The sequence below is a fragment of the Trachinotus anak genome, unplaced genomic scaffold (assembly GCF_046630095.1).
Source record: "Trachinotus anak isolate AG129_WGS33_773 ecotype Australia unplaced genomic scaffold, CSIRO_AGI_Tana_v1 ptg000009l, whole genome shotgun sequence".
Classification (NCBI taxonomy): domain Eukaryota; kingdom Metazoa; phylum Chordata; class Actinopteri; order Carangiformes; family Carangidae; genus Trachinotus; species Trachinotus anak.
The window spans coordinates 3,275,629-3,289,976 of record NW_027273860.1 but is presented as its reverse complement, the minus strand read 5'-3'; the positions used below and the strand labels follow the sequence as shown (position 1 = coordinate 3,289,976).

At 41.3% G+C, this 14,348-nt stretch overlaps 1 protein-coding gene across 1 annotated transcript in view; it reads left to right on the top strand.

The window, feature by feature from the left end:
• The window catches only part of LOC139625046 (cadherin-10-like), a 53,125-nt gene extending 39,533 nt beyond the window's left edge, over positions 1–13,592 (top strand). Inside the window, exons 7-12 of the mRNA XM_071484629.1 lie at positions 2,128–2,381; positions 6,800–6,936; positions 8,112–8,233; positions 9,603–9,720; positions 9,995–10,246; positions 11,149–13,592. Of these exons, the coding sequence (XP_071340730.1) occupies positions 2,128–2,381; positions 6,800–6,936; positions 8,112–8,233; positions 9,603–9,720; positions 9,995–10,246; positions 11,149–11,651 (1,386 nt within the window). The 3' untranslated portion in view covers positions 11,652–13,592. The remainder of the gene's footprint in view (positions 1–2,127; positions 2,382–6,799; positions 6,937–8,111; positions 8,234–9,602; positions 9,721–9,994; positions 10,247–11,148) is intronic.
• The last annotated feature ends 756 nt before the right edge of the window (positions 13,593–14,348 follow it).

Below are 14,348 nucleotides of genomic sequence, written 5' to 3'. Positions count from 1 at the left end.
TTCTGAACCTACTAATTAAACGGGCCTGTCAAGTGGGAGTCCGTCCCATCTCTGCACGCACGGGTCCTTCAAAGCAACATACTCCCGTTGACGTGCGGTCCCCTCCTTTGCCTTAACAGGTAACAGCGGAAATCAATGACTCATATTATGTTATTATTCATGGCTTCAGAAAACGGTTTGTTCCATCTGGATCCTTCAAGCTTTCATGGGCTGTTTCCAACGATCACGGACCCAGCATCCTTTCATATGTACAGTAGTCAGCCTGCGAGGAGGCTCACTCTGATCCGGCTGCTCCTGCTCAGCACGGGGTGCACAGTCATTAAAATGCACAGCTCCCCAATTATTTCCATCAATAGGCGGATACCTTCAGTGGCTACGACTTCAAAAAAAAAAAGTTCAGAAAACAGGAACATAAAAGCAAAAACATACCACTAAAATGCACAACGACAGAAAACTTAAGCAGTCGGGCAGGAATCAGGCTACTAATCATCGTGCACTGCCCATAAATTATTGGATGTAAGAGCAGTGTGCAGCAGATGCAGGATCTTACATAAAAAGCAACAAAGCTGCTTCCTTTTAAGCAAACAAATGGATAAAATGAAAGCCTGTATACCAACAGCAAAGGTCTAGCATAAATACAGCAGGACCTCTTACTGGCAAAGGCAGCAACCACAAAATGAAGCCTTATTAAGTGTTTAAGGAGGTTGTGATTTCCAAAGCAATGTGTGTGCAACACCCATTTCTATTAGTAAGTTCATTTAATGCTTTATCAATATCATCCTTTCAATGTGAACAAAACAGTTCAAATATAAACATGGAACTAGTGGATGTGTCCTTCAACAGAACACAACCTGAGATAGTATTTTGTGTATCTTATTCTGTGTTTTGGTTCTTTTATAATCTTTCTCTACTCATCCTTATTAATAGATGGAAATTTATAAATGTGCACAACCTTGATACAACCTTAAATGAAAATAGTAGATATTTTTTCCTGCATTATGATTTGTATTTTCCCTCATAGTCAAACCAGAAAAGTGTTCTGAGAGTGCCAGAGCCAATGTCAAACAACATACACCAGACTTCAGAGAAAAAAAATTCAAATTCGTTGTTAATGATCTTGATCTGGCCAAAATTGAATGGGTTTGTCCCCGGCCGGTGCCCCGTCCCTCTGCCCAGTTCAGTGCAAATTGTTTTTGCACTTTTTACGTAATCCTGCTGACAAACAGACACACACAGGCGAAAATACCGTCTCCTTGGCGATGGTAATGAAACTCCACACCGAACAACATTGTCTCTGTTGCATGTAAGACTAATCTGCTGTACTGATCTCTTCATTTAACAAAAACAAAAAAAACCCAAAAAGCCTAAATGAACAGATGTCACCCAGCAAACATGGAGACAACTTTGATTTATTGTTTCACAGAATGTGGAAAGGATCAGGAAATCAAGTTGAAAAGCACAAACATCAAATGAGTTGATTGAAAATGTGGCAAGTGTTTGTCTGGATAAAGAAAAAGAAATGAAAATGTGTATATAGTACGTGCATTATTTTGCATTCAAACTGCTCCTCAAACAAAAAGTTTATGTACTATATTGTCACAATAACAACCAATCAGATTTCTTGTCTTAAAAATGCTAATAGAAGTCTTGTTTTTTGTAAATGAACCCGTCCATTTTCTTGTTACATTCCACCAAAATGCCACATCAGTCCCATTATTCAGGCCGGCAGTTAGAGAGAAGCCTTTTCATGCCCAAAAGAGCACAGGTCTGATCTGTGCAGCCGCTCATGTGTGTCCACCTTGAACAAGACGCTGAGCCCCGTCACATGCGCTCATTAGAAGATGCTCTGGAAAAAAGGTTGTCAGTTAAATGAATAAAATCCCAATCTGATCTGAAGTTAAATGTTGCAGGATGCCATGAATGGAGATTAGTTTTCCCAAAAATCAACAGCTGAACGTGCTGCTGCATACAAATGAATGTTTAAAAGTAAATATTAAGGGACAAAGGCTGATGATTAAAACAAAGAAACCAAACATCACAGAAGGATTTTCTTTTTCTTTCAAGAAAACAAAGAAGCCTGTAAAGTTCCAGCATGTTTGTCAGACATCATCTTGCTCTGTTTCGCAGCCTCTGGACTTCGAGAGCAAGCGCCAGTACAGTCTGCGCGTTCAGGTGGAGAACGTCCACATCAACCCTCGCTTCTTCTCCATGGGCCCGTTCAGGGACGAGGCCACCGTGAAGATCATCGTGGAGGACGTGGACGAGCCGCCGGTGTTCGTGCGCGCCAGCTACGTGATGGAAGTCAAAGAGGACGCAGCCAGGAACACGGTCATCGGCTCCGTCAGCGCGAATGATCCGGACGACAAAAGCAGTCTCGTCAGGTACTGATCCACATCACCTCTGCATGTTTCAGTCCAGTTACTAAAGGTCATATAAATTTGACTTTACAGCCAATCTTATAGCAATTTATTGTTATTCTATTATATTAATTCGTGATAGTTTCACCAAAAAAAACCAAGACACTTACTGTCAATGAAAAATACATCCAAGAATCAGTAGCTGTACTAAATAAAATGTTCAAAAAATGTATATGGTCGTTTTTGGTCATATCTCACAATCAGGAAGAATGTTGAGGGTAATGACTGAAAGCTACTGGAAAGGTAAGTGAACCTTGAGTATTATGACAAACATGATAATAATGGTTCTTATGAACGACACTTGTAGAGCGTAATACTTTTCATATTAATGCAACATAGAAGCTCCCAGTGAGCGAATAATTTAAATCTAATCACTGATGTGAAATATGGTTAAAAGCTTGGAAGGTAGTAAATGGTTCATATGCATTATGATGCATTATGAGATACACATCATTCTATTAGACATGCAAAGTGATACTTAATACTGAAATGTGACAAAAGTTCACTTCCACAGCTCAGTTCATGGGGAGACAAAATTATGCAAGTGTTCTGTTAAATGGGAGTCATGGCAGTGAGGTGTGAGGCTGCGCCTTCGACTCTGTCTCAAAGACTTTTTCATTTTTATGGTGCACTAAGGGAGCTGGCTCTCAAGGTTGAAGTTCCACCACTTTATTGCAGGTGTCAAATATGATATCATTCTCTTTTATCGGCCATCATCAAGGAGGTAGCTACCCCGTGGCATTTAGAGCCGCGCAGCGGAGGAGGAGGAGCGCCGGGAAGCCTGAGGGCTGCCTGGCATGAGGAAGTCACAGAGACGGTTATCTTTATGAGCTCGTATGGCCGGCCACCGCACACGTGCACCATTTAGGCCCGGATGCACACAAACTCCTCTGTAAGCGAGGATGCAGACAGCCTTCGGCAGCTGATACATCAGCGCCATCACGAGCTGTTTTACATCAGATAGTCAGTGTCACAGTGATGGAAGTTAACCCTTGACTTTCAAGGTGGTGCAATTTGAAATTGTTGGATGAAGGTTTTCTTCTCTTTTGACACATTCACACCTTTTATTTCTTTTCAAGTCACAAGTTGATCCCACGGTTTTACCACTGTAGGTATTATGGGTCACGCTGTCTCAAAAACTCTTTTATTGCAATTTTATTAGTCCTTTTTCAATGAAGGCAGTTAATGCTGTGATATTGTACATGGTGTTTCAGTCTGCAGCGTACTAACAGGGCGCACTTAGCAAACGAACACTAAAAAGTGTTATAAGTGTTATAGACTCAATATTCACTGGAATCATGTGTCCTTCAGTTTAAAAATACCAACACACACACAGATTATGTTAATACACAAGTGCTCAATAAGCACGCGTAACTAAACTGGGCTAAATTTGAGGTTCATTCTTAAGCTTGGTAACAACAGTTTCACCTCAAGAGCCATTTAGTAAATATTCTGGAGCTTTCAGTCCTTGGGTGAACGGCAGCCTATGTATGGACAGAAAGTCCTTAAAGTGTAGAAATTTGAACATCAACAACTCCACGACAAAATAAAAACTTCACCTGCTGATGAAGATCATTTGCTGGTGAGATTCATGTAACTGCCTTTCAACAGACCACATTTCATCATGTAGTTAGGACCTGCTTTACATTGAAATATGGACCAGCTGCAACAATTAGTTGATTAATCAGAGCTGATGTTTTGGATAATATCAAATCAATCTTTGGCGTCTTTGCTTGAAAAATAATTTCAAACCTGTCTTTATTTCTTTTTTTTAGTTGTGAGTGTTTGCTGCTTTTCTCTATCACTGGAAATCAAATATCTTTTAGTTGGACAAAAAACAGCAATTTGATGACTTTGCCTTGTGATTGAGGAAACAGTGTTTTCACTCTTCAAGGTCAAAGAATTAATTTATTGATAAAAATCGGCAGACAACGAAAATAATCATGAGTTTCAGTTCTGAAATAAAATGATTTAACTGATGTTGAACATGTAACTTAGGCATCTTAAAGACCCAACTTTTTAACCTGGGTCTGACTGAGGCTCCAACATGAGGCTGAGTCTCTGATGTTTCCTCCTCTAACATCATCCTCTCTGCTCTTTCACCTGGACACCTGGAGCCAGCAGGTGGTGGGCGGGGCTTAAGGCCTGATCCAGGTTTCTCAATGAGGAAGTAAGAATAGATGTGCCTCCAGCCCCAGTTTTTGAGTTTTGTTTTTTCACTTTTGATGTGGGAAAACCATGTTTAACAAAATATTAATCATAGCAGAGCATTTTACAGAGATTAAAAAATGGCTGGAGAAGAACTTTAAAAAACTTTCCTCCAAGTTGACCATGTGTCAAACTAGCTACCTTCTGAGCTACACATCCTGTAATAAGTATTGGCTACCCTCTGACTCTTGTTCTCAAAGCGTGCCTTCTGAAAATACTGTGGTGAGCCAGCCGGCCATGTAGCTTCTGTACAGAGGAAAGAGGAAATATGCCCCAACACGCTGATCACTAACATTTCTGTAACCCTCCGTGTCCTTCTGCCTGGCCTCCCATCCAGCCAGCTGCCTGCCTGCTGAGAGCAGCACTTTGGATGCCCGGTCAGGACGAGGCGCGCTGTTATCTCACTGTCATTAATCAGGGGAAAGGGTTAGGGCCCAGCCAGCTGAATTATTGGGAATATTAGAAAAGCAATTAGTAAAGCCCACGGCCAACGGAGATTTAACGAGGTTAGAAATACTGTCGGTCTGGGGTAGGTGGTAGGAGAAGGAGGAGAGGGGCAGAAACGAGGAGGGAGTGTTTAGATAAAGACACTAAAATGGTTGATGCAGGAGAAGCAGCAGGGACGGGCTGAGGGGGGTGGGGATGGCTGGGGAGAGTAGAGGTGTGTGTGTTGGGGGTGGGGTGGATCTGCAGAGAGAGGACAGCGGTGCGGTGGTGCATTGAGAGCCCTGGTTCATAGTCTCCCCTCGGGGGTCTCCTTCCTCTTACGCAGACCCTCCTGATGCCTGCTACTCCATTAATCACACTGATGGATCACAGAGGTCCGCGACGCAGAGAAAAACAACTCCACTGGATAACCTGTTGGCTCGTGCGTGTCTGTGTGTGTTTGTGTGTGACTGCAAACACTTACATGAATCTGTCATTACCCCAGGAAGGACTGAAGACCGTATGTTAAAGGGTCAATTCACCCAAATCACGTACTGTTTCACTTAGCTCTGCAGTAGTTGTTTTGAGTCTTGCAGACAGTTTTGGGTTCATGTGCTCTTTGTTATTCATTCTTGTGGCATAAACGTTAACGTTTATATTTGAAAGGTTGTCACAGTTGGCTGCTATATATTGCATGTGACTATTTACACAGGGCGGATACACTTTAACAGAAATCATTCCATTTTGATCAGACATGTTGATTTAACTCGGCACATCGCTGGCCCAGCTCTGGAACTTATACATTTATATTCTGTGTGAAATACAGTGGGAGACAATGGGCTGTTAATTTAGAGAATTTCACAGCATTTTGAAAATTGTGATTGATAGGGTTGAGCCAAAGCAGATGAGAAAATGTGTAAGAGTGACAGCAGCGCCTGAGGCCAGCCCTGGTTTGGGTTTCTGTGGTGGGCAGGACACTACACTTTACATCTGATCGCTGATCAGATCTTTCAATGCAACGATGTCCTGATAAGCCTGGATCGTCACTATGAACAGGTTTCACTGGATCTACTCTATATAAAAGAATTGGTCCCTATGAAACATGTAGGCTGTAGCACTGTAAATTATCCAGCATTTAAAGGACATGGTTTCTGTTAAAGGTAAAATGTTTTGAGGAACACCTTAGTTGTAACTGTAACACATAAAGTTGAAACTATCTCTATGTTTTTAATAACACAAAGGGTAATTGAGAAAATATTTTATTGTGATTTGTGCAAACTGACCCTTTACATTACACTCTGAAAATGTTTAGAGGCTGTTCATTAACTCCTGTAGTTCGGCTCGTCTGTGCAGGTGAAAACCAATTTTGTTCTGTTTGACAAAGCTGGCCTTCTGAGGGCAAACTGCTGCCTGGATACGATCCTGGATTGATACTAAAATTCACCCATTTCTTAATGCACTCTTGAGTGGTATGAATAACAAAGGAAGGAAATAAGTGCAGAGTGCAGACAAGCCCATCATGCTTGTTTTGAGTACCTCCTGCCTGCTGAAACCCCTCTAACCACCCAGAATGTCAATTTAACGGAGGCTCGCCAGTAAATGTGACTATTTCCTCTCTGGTTCACACCTGAGAAACTCTGTAAATGTGACTGTACCCTGCACCCCTCGCCCCGGGGAACACAACACACTTCCACACAGCCTCAGTGCATGAGTTTAGAAGCGGATCCCTGTGTGTATGTTTTGTGCAGGTACTCCATTGATCGGCGCACAGACATGGACAGAGTGTTCAACATCCATGCAGGCAACGGGTCAGTGTTCATCCTCAGGGAGCTGGACAGAGAAGAGAACGCCTGGCACAACATCTCCGTCATCGCCACAGAGTTCAGTAAGTGCAGCAGGACGGGAAGCAGGCATTTCTGCTCGCCCACCTCCTCTTACTCTGCCAGCCAAATTGGATTTTTGGAATAGATACTAACCTCTGAATGTTGTGTGGTGAAGTGAAAAAAGGGGGGCTTGTAGAGTACTAGAAGCAGACACTTCCAGTTCACCCAGTTTTGGCTAGTAGCTAATGTTTGTTCCCCGAGTACATTCACACTCTAAAAAAGTGGCAGGGGCTGTTATTTATTTTTAACTAGGCCAGTTCAAAACAAGTTTATATTGGAAACTCTATTGTTCCAAATTGTCCCTGTTTTAAAAGTATATTTGATTATATAGTAGCAAACCTTTTTATTGTTTAAAGCTGCTCCTGTTGATGTTACTGCAGTTGTTTTACCTGTTTTTTCAACAAATTCCTGACAATTTCTTTTTTTAAACGACTAATGTGTAAAACCACTGCACAGTCCCTCACTTTTTTTTTGGCTTCTAAGATGAAACATTTGCAGGTAGTCTGTCATAGTATATGTCATAGTATAGTAAATCATAAAAATATCATAGAATAGCCTGTCATGAAAGTCATAGTAATTTAATATTATAGTATGTTAAAGTACTAAGCAAGAAATGTCATAGAGTAAGTTAAAAAAAACAGTATAGTAAGTCATAAAAAGCCATAATATAGTAAGTTATAAAATGTCACATTATAAGTTATAAAACTGTCATGAGAAATTCATAAAAATATTATTGTAAATATAGTATATATATAGTATATATAGTAGTATATAGTATACTTTGTTGTTGTTGTGCTCTGGTATTACACAACAAATGTACAATGTGAGACATTATGGCAGCATTTTTACATGCCCATTATTTATTCATGCTGCTTTCTTTGAGTAATAGCTTTTATCTGAGAACTTTGGTTCGTCTTGATTTGTTTTAATGAATCCCCCGAATGAAATCTGATATGTTAAGCACAGGAAATTAAATTGTGTACAGACTAATTAAGACCTTAATTTGATCCTTTTTTTTGTAAGTTATTTGCTGTATATATAGTAATTTAACATTTTCCTTTTCATACCACATACAAAACACACACACACAGGCTACACATGTACTACAGTACAATTATTTTGGGTAGAGAAATAATTATTTGTGTAAATTCACTGTGTCTACCTTTGTGTTTCCTAGACAACCCGCGACAGATCAGCCGCGTGCCTGTTTACATCAGAGTGCTGGACATCAACGACAACGCTCCAACATTTGCCACCAATTACGAGACGTTTGTATGTGAGAACGCTAAGGCTAATCAGGTTGGTATGATAACACAAAGCAGTAGTCATGGTTTCATCTTTTTGTTCGGCATGTAATTAGCAGTCCTCAGAGAGAATTTGTACATCATTTGTTTAAAGCTAGAGGTACTAAATGGGTAGGACATCTGGGAATGCATTAAATTATTTTTTTCAGGTGGAGAAATACAGTTTCAACCTCTAAATACGCCCATAAGATTAAAGAAGTCAAGAGCACATTCACAGTCAAGAGATGTCAAGAGGTTCAAAAAGAGTTGCTGCAGTATAGACAATTTACTCTAACACTCAAACACAACATCACCATCTTACAGTTGGCTTTCAGTTGCACTTCTGCCATTTCTCCTGAGCTGAAAACCCCAAAACACTGTGACACATCAGATGTAAACTCTGACACCAAGTCTTCAGCTGGTAAATTCCACCACATATTTTGCGCTCACACTCAGATCTGAGCCAAATGTGGCTGTCTAGAGTTTATCGGTGTTCACAGGAAGTGTGATGACCCAGGGCTCGACTTATTTGTTGGCTTGTACTCTGGAGTATTTAAAGGAGAAAAAAAAAAGTGACAATTCACAATGTTATCTTGTAGATGCTGGACCTTGGCTGCAGTGGCGGTAGATTACCTCAGGAAAAGCAGCACCAATACTTTTGCTACAGCATTAAAAATATGACTAAATCTTTAGCATCAAATTATGCTTGATGTTCTAAATGTAAAAGTATTCATTATTTATCACTTTAAAATAATATAGTATATAATGTGTGTGTAAATAGTGTGTCAGCTTGATGGGGCTGATTCTAAAACTATTCACAGCTGCTTAGTTTATTCTATAATAATACATCATTATTTTGATTTGACTGTATTTTTTTTTAATAATGATCTTAAAAGAAACTGTATTCAATACATTTACAGACAATCACAAAGTACAAAATCTACTTCTAATAAGCAGAGCAGATGTGTAGAGATGTATCAGGTGGAAATACATCACTGCTCCACTGACATTAGAAGCCATGTCACTGTGTAAAATCTTGTGTCTATCCAGGCAACAAAAGAACCACTGACAGGTGTTGTAGGTGTACATCTGTTTGCTACTGGATGTCCTTTTGTGTCTTGTCACAGTTTCAGTGTATCTGAGCAATCAGGAGTGAGGTTTATTACTCGTTAGCATATTTGTCTTCACCAAAAACCAAACTATCCCTTTGACCCGGGGTTACTCAGCAAAGCAGCTGATGTAAATGAGATTGTAGTGATGTATGTTTGATTATTAGTTGGTTTACACCAAGAGCCACTTTACTGTAGTTTATATCAAATTTGTCAACTATAGAAATGTTGTGTTCCTTCAGTATGGCTGCTAAAGGTTTATGTTTCTTACCTCAGAGGATACAAACTGTGAGCGCCACAGATCCAGACGATCCGGTCGGAGGACAACGCTTCTTCTTCAGTCTAGCACAGGAGGCTGCTGGGAAGGCCAACTTCTCTGTCCGTGATAACAAAGGTAATAAACTCTCAGCTCACGTTTGTGCTCATCAGATTAACTTCCATCTTCTGTGTAATGTTCCCATAAGGCACTTACCGTATACCTGCTGTTACATTTAACCACATCTGCTGTCATACAGAACGTGTTGTGATTTATTGATATTCTGTAGTTCCTCATCCCACAGCACTAAAAGCACGTTCACAGACCAAATGAAATTTCTAGTGGAGTTTATTGAAATATTTATTCAGGTTATTGATTGCTGCACAGTAACCAGATATCCTGCTGTTTTCAGACAACACAGCCTGGATCCTAACACGGAGGAACAGCTACAACAGTCTGCAGAAGAGCATCTACCACGTGCCCGTGGTCATCTCTGACGGAGACGTCCCGATGCAGAGCAGCACCAACACGCTGACCATCAGAGTGTGCACCTGCGACCGCGAGGGCAACATGAAGCTGTGCAACGCCGAGGCGCTCACAGCGAGGGCAGGACTCAGCACCGGAGCCCTGGTGGCCATCCTGCTTTGTGTCATCATTCTTCTCAGTGAGTACTGGCTGCAAGAAAACCACCCAAATTGCAACTGCAAACGTGTGTTTTTCAATTTGAGCTTTTCTTTTTACTGCTGAAAATTACATTAGTGTTTCTTACACCTTCAGAGCTTCACAAGTTTTAGACAGACAGTGCTGTATTTCTCTCATTAATCTCTTTCCTGTGGGTGGAAAATTCTGACAAGGTTAATTTGAACAGCAAAGATCTACAGCACTTCAGTCTTCACTGTGCTTTTAGATGGAAGGGCAGGGGCCTTTTAAGCAGTGATATAGCTTCTTATTATTAGCCAGATGTCCTTACAGATGCTTTAGTTGAAGTATTCTACACAAAGAGCTTTTTCACTCAAATCATTACAACGTTAAGAATCTGTCCTCTCAGAGTGGTTCAGGGAATTGTTTGTCTACCATATGAAAAGTTCAAAAGTTCAATTTCTGGAGACAGAAAAAAAAGGTCTCAAATATGTCACAAAACCAGCTTTAAGGCCACAGCGTTTTCACAGCACAGTGTTCAATGACCTGCAGTGACAGGCTTTTGAAACTAGATAAACAAGGACATACAGATGTAACCCAAAGAGGATAGGTCAGCTTCACAGGTGTCACTCAAATGTCATAATGGTACATAAGTTGCGTTTCTAGCACACTAGGTGTGTGTTGTTAAACTGCATTCTTTTGTGTTCTTAAACAGCAGTGGCCCTGAGGAGGGAAAAATACATAATGCATCCTCATGGTAGCTGAGCCTGTTCTACAAAGTCCCTGAACATCAGTGAAAACTCATGCAACATCAGCTATTCCCCCTGGACACTCGCTGGCCGTCAGAACAAGGAGCAAGAGCAAAGAAACAAGAAAGAATGTCACCAAACTCTGATATTTGTTCTCTTTATTTTGTTCTCACTGCAGTGATCGTGGTGCTGTTTGCTGCCCTGAGGAGACAGAGGAAGAAGGAGCCTCTGATCATCTCCAAAGAGGATGTCCGAGACAACGTTGTCAGCTACAACGATGAAGGGGGTGGAGAGGAGGACACTCAGGCCTTTGATATCGGCACACTGCGCAACCCAGAGGCCATCGAGGAGAGCAAGCAGCGGAGGGACATCGTCCCCGAGACCTTCTACCCTCCGGTCCGACGGCCTGTGCTGCCCCCGACCCGGGACAATAACGGGGACGTGAGAGACTTCATCAACCAGAGGCTCCAGGACAACGACAGCGACCCGACTGCGCCGCCTTACGACTCCCTGGCCACCTACGCCTACGAGGGAAATGGCTCCGTAGCGGAATCCCTCAGCTCACTCGAGTCGGTGACCACCGAGGGCGACCAGGACTACAACTACCTGAGCGAGTGGGGACCCCGTTTTAAGAAACTGGCGGACATGTACGGGGGCGACGACAGCGACAGGGATTCCTAACGAGAGCCTGGCACACAGACGAGAGAGAAATGTGAAGTGAAACACATGTTTGAAACTTCTGGTGCGTGTGGCGAGGAAAATGGCGCAAGGACCAAGAAATGAGCACAGTTTGTCCAAGTGCTCTTTCAACGCCATCGATCACCGTTCACCATTCACTTGTCCCTCGGGTGACCAGACGTAGGCTTTGTATGTCCAGTCAGTGTTAGTTACGTTTTTGCGAGGGCACAGTGAAAAGAGACTTTGTGTCGAGACTTTTTTTTTTGTGTGTGTATATGGGGTGTACATGAGGCCCAAATATATCTAAACCAATATTTTTTTGTTTGTTTTTCCAAAGCTGCCTGTGATGGACGAGCTCAACACGCAGTTTTGTAAACCAACAGATATGCCTATGTATTTTTCAGTGTTTCTGGGACAAAAACATGCTGCATATTGTGAGTTCTATCTTAGCTTGTGTACGTATGGTAATATGATACAATACGCTGTACAGTTGTTTTGTTTTTCTAAGGATTTCTATTGTCCAGATGAACCCCCCCGCTCACTGACGGCTGTCTGGCATTAGCCACTTATCTACAGCTGCACTTGAGCCGCAAGTGCCAGAGAATTTTGGTTTTGTCACTTCTGGATACAGGCTCGCTGGGACATGATGTATACAGCATCAAAATCTGTGTTAGTTGTGGCACATGGCTGCTGACAAGTGGCTAATGTTCTTTAAAGCCTACCTGAAGCTGTGGTAAAGGACTGTGGGATTTAGGGCCACAACAAAACACCCGTAAACACACCAGTCTGTCATTTTTGCAGTATCTGATTTTCATCTCCACGCAGCTTTCTGCATTTGCTGTGTGGTGAGCCGAAATACCAAATATTTCCTTACTGAGCTGAATGTCGTCAGAACCATTTTCTCTGTGCAGCCAACTCTCTGCTTGAAAAATGAAGTATACAGAATAGTGTTATTTTTTATGCTACACCAATCTACTATGTGTCAGGCTCAGTTAAGAGGAAAATACTGGTCTTGTTGGACTTTTTTGCTCATTTTTATTCAAGAAACCTGTTTCACTCTGCGCTGAGAGGACGCCACTGAGCCTGAAACTACAGCATCAAACTAGATCAGATGAAACATCTCATGGATAGTTACCATTAAAATTCATCATGCAGTTTTATTTTCTTACCCTAAATGGTTTGTCTTATCACTTCAGGTGATTAAGAAAACCAGGAATTGAGCGTTTGCATTAATGCACAGAGCAAGAACAACGATATTGCTGATTGGGATTCATAGAGAAATTCTATGTGTACTTGGACTCTGTCCTTCTGTAAACTTTCATACTTCATGTGACAAAGGATCAAAGTCCATGATATGAATCAGAAGAGTTGCCTTAAATTATCAACAATGACAAATGGCCTACAGACTAGATTTCTTTTGGTTTTGAGGTCAGAAAATAAATTCATCTAAATGTACCACAACTTGAAACATTAAAAATAAATCTAAAATAAGTGTTTCTCTTGCTTCAAGGATAAAATCTACACTTGTTTGATCAAGATTTCATGTCCTGCACAGTTGAATGTATAATGTAAGAAATAGAAATAGAAATGTGCCAAAAAGCAAAGAACACCAGTATTTTCCTTCACAAATCCTCCTGTGACTGTACTCTGGTACTTGCCCTTCATTACATGTACTGTATGTAGTGCTGAACATGAAGCCAGTCCAAGAGTTCAGGCTTTACTCAACTGATTTCCTGTGGGACGAGCAGCCTTTTCCATAAAGATGCTTATCAAGGGGCACCTGACCTTTGAGTTGTGTGGAATAAGGTTCTTAAACCCAGAGGTGTGTCCTCGGCTTAGAGAGAAGGTCAAAACATTATCCTCCTGCAAGAACACACAACACGGTTTAGTTTTAACTGTGATTTAGTAAAGAAAATAAAAATAAAAAAGAAAAAAAAAAGAAAATGATCCTTAAATAGCAATATTGTCAAATTACTGTTAATTACTGACCACCTAACTATGAATAAACAGCTCTGAAATGAAGACAGTTGGTGGAACCAGGAGGGCAGAATGATATCCACAAGAAAAAACAGGCCAGCTAAAACAAGCTCTGCCCTCACTTCAGCAAAAGGCCAACCTGTGAAGAGGCTGACATTTATCAGACATTTGAAACAGTAATAACAAAACACAATGGCATAATTGCCAAAGTGCTACTTTTTTTCTCTCTGTCCTATGAATCAGGCTCGACATCGCCGACGGTGCAGTACATTAAACAATCCAGTTGATGACACAGTGGTTGGAAAATTCTTTATGCTCGGTTATTGTATACACATGGCCTGTTGTTTTGTTTATGAGCTTGTTGCTGAGGCTCCAATTGTGTAAGTGGCCATTTCAGACTGTGGCAACGCTGCTATGATAAGCATTTAATGGGTTTAAAAACCCTTCACTCTGAGAAAACTGCTTTTCTGCCTCAAGGTACGACATGAGGCCTCAAATGGAAATCAACATGACAGCAGCACTCATCAAAAGCATTTTTACTTCAGTCTTCACTATTTTCCATCTTCATACAAGATGTCAGCGTATTGCCATTACGAAGACGTGCTCGTGTTTTCCTGTGGAGAGTGTAATTGCCTCCGAGCATTGGCGCCATGCTCAGCTAAGATAAGGGAATAATGCTGCACATCGTAACGTACCGCACCTCCACATCTCTGGATTTGTTTG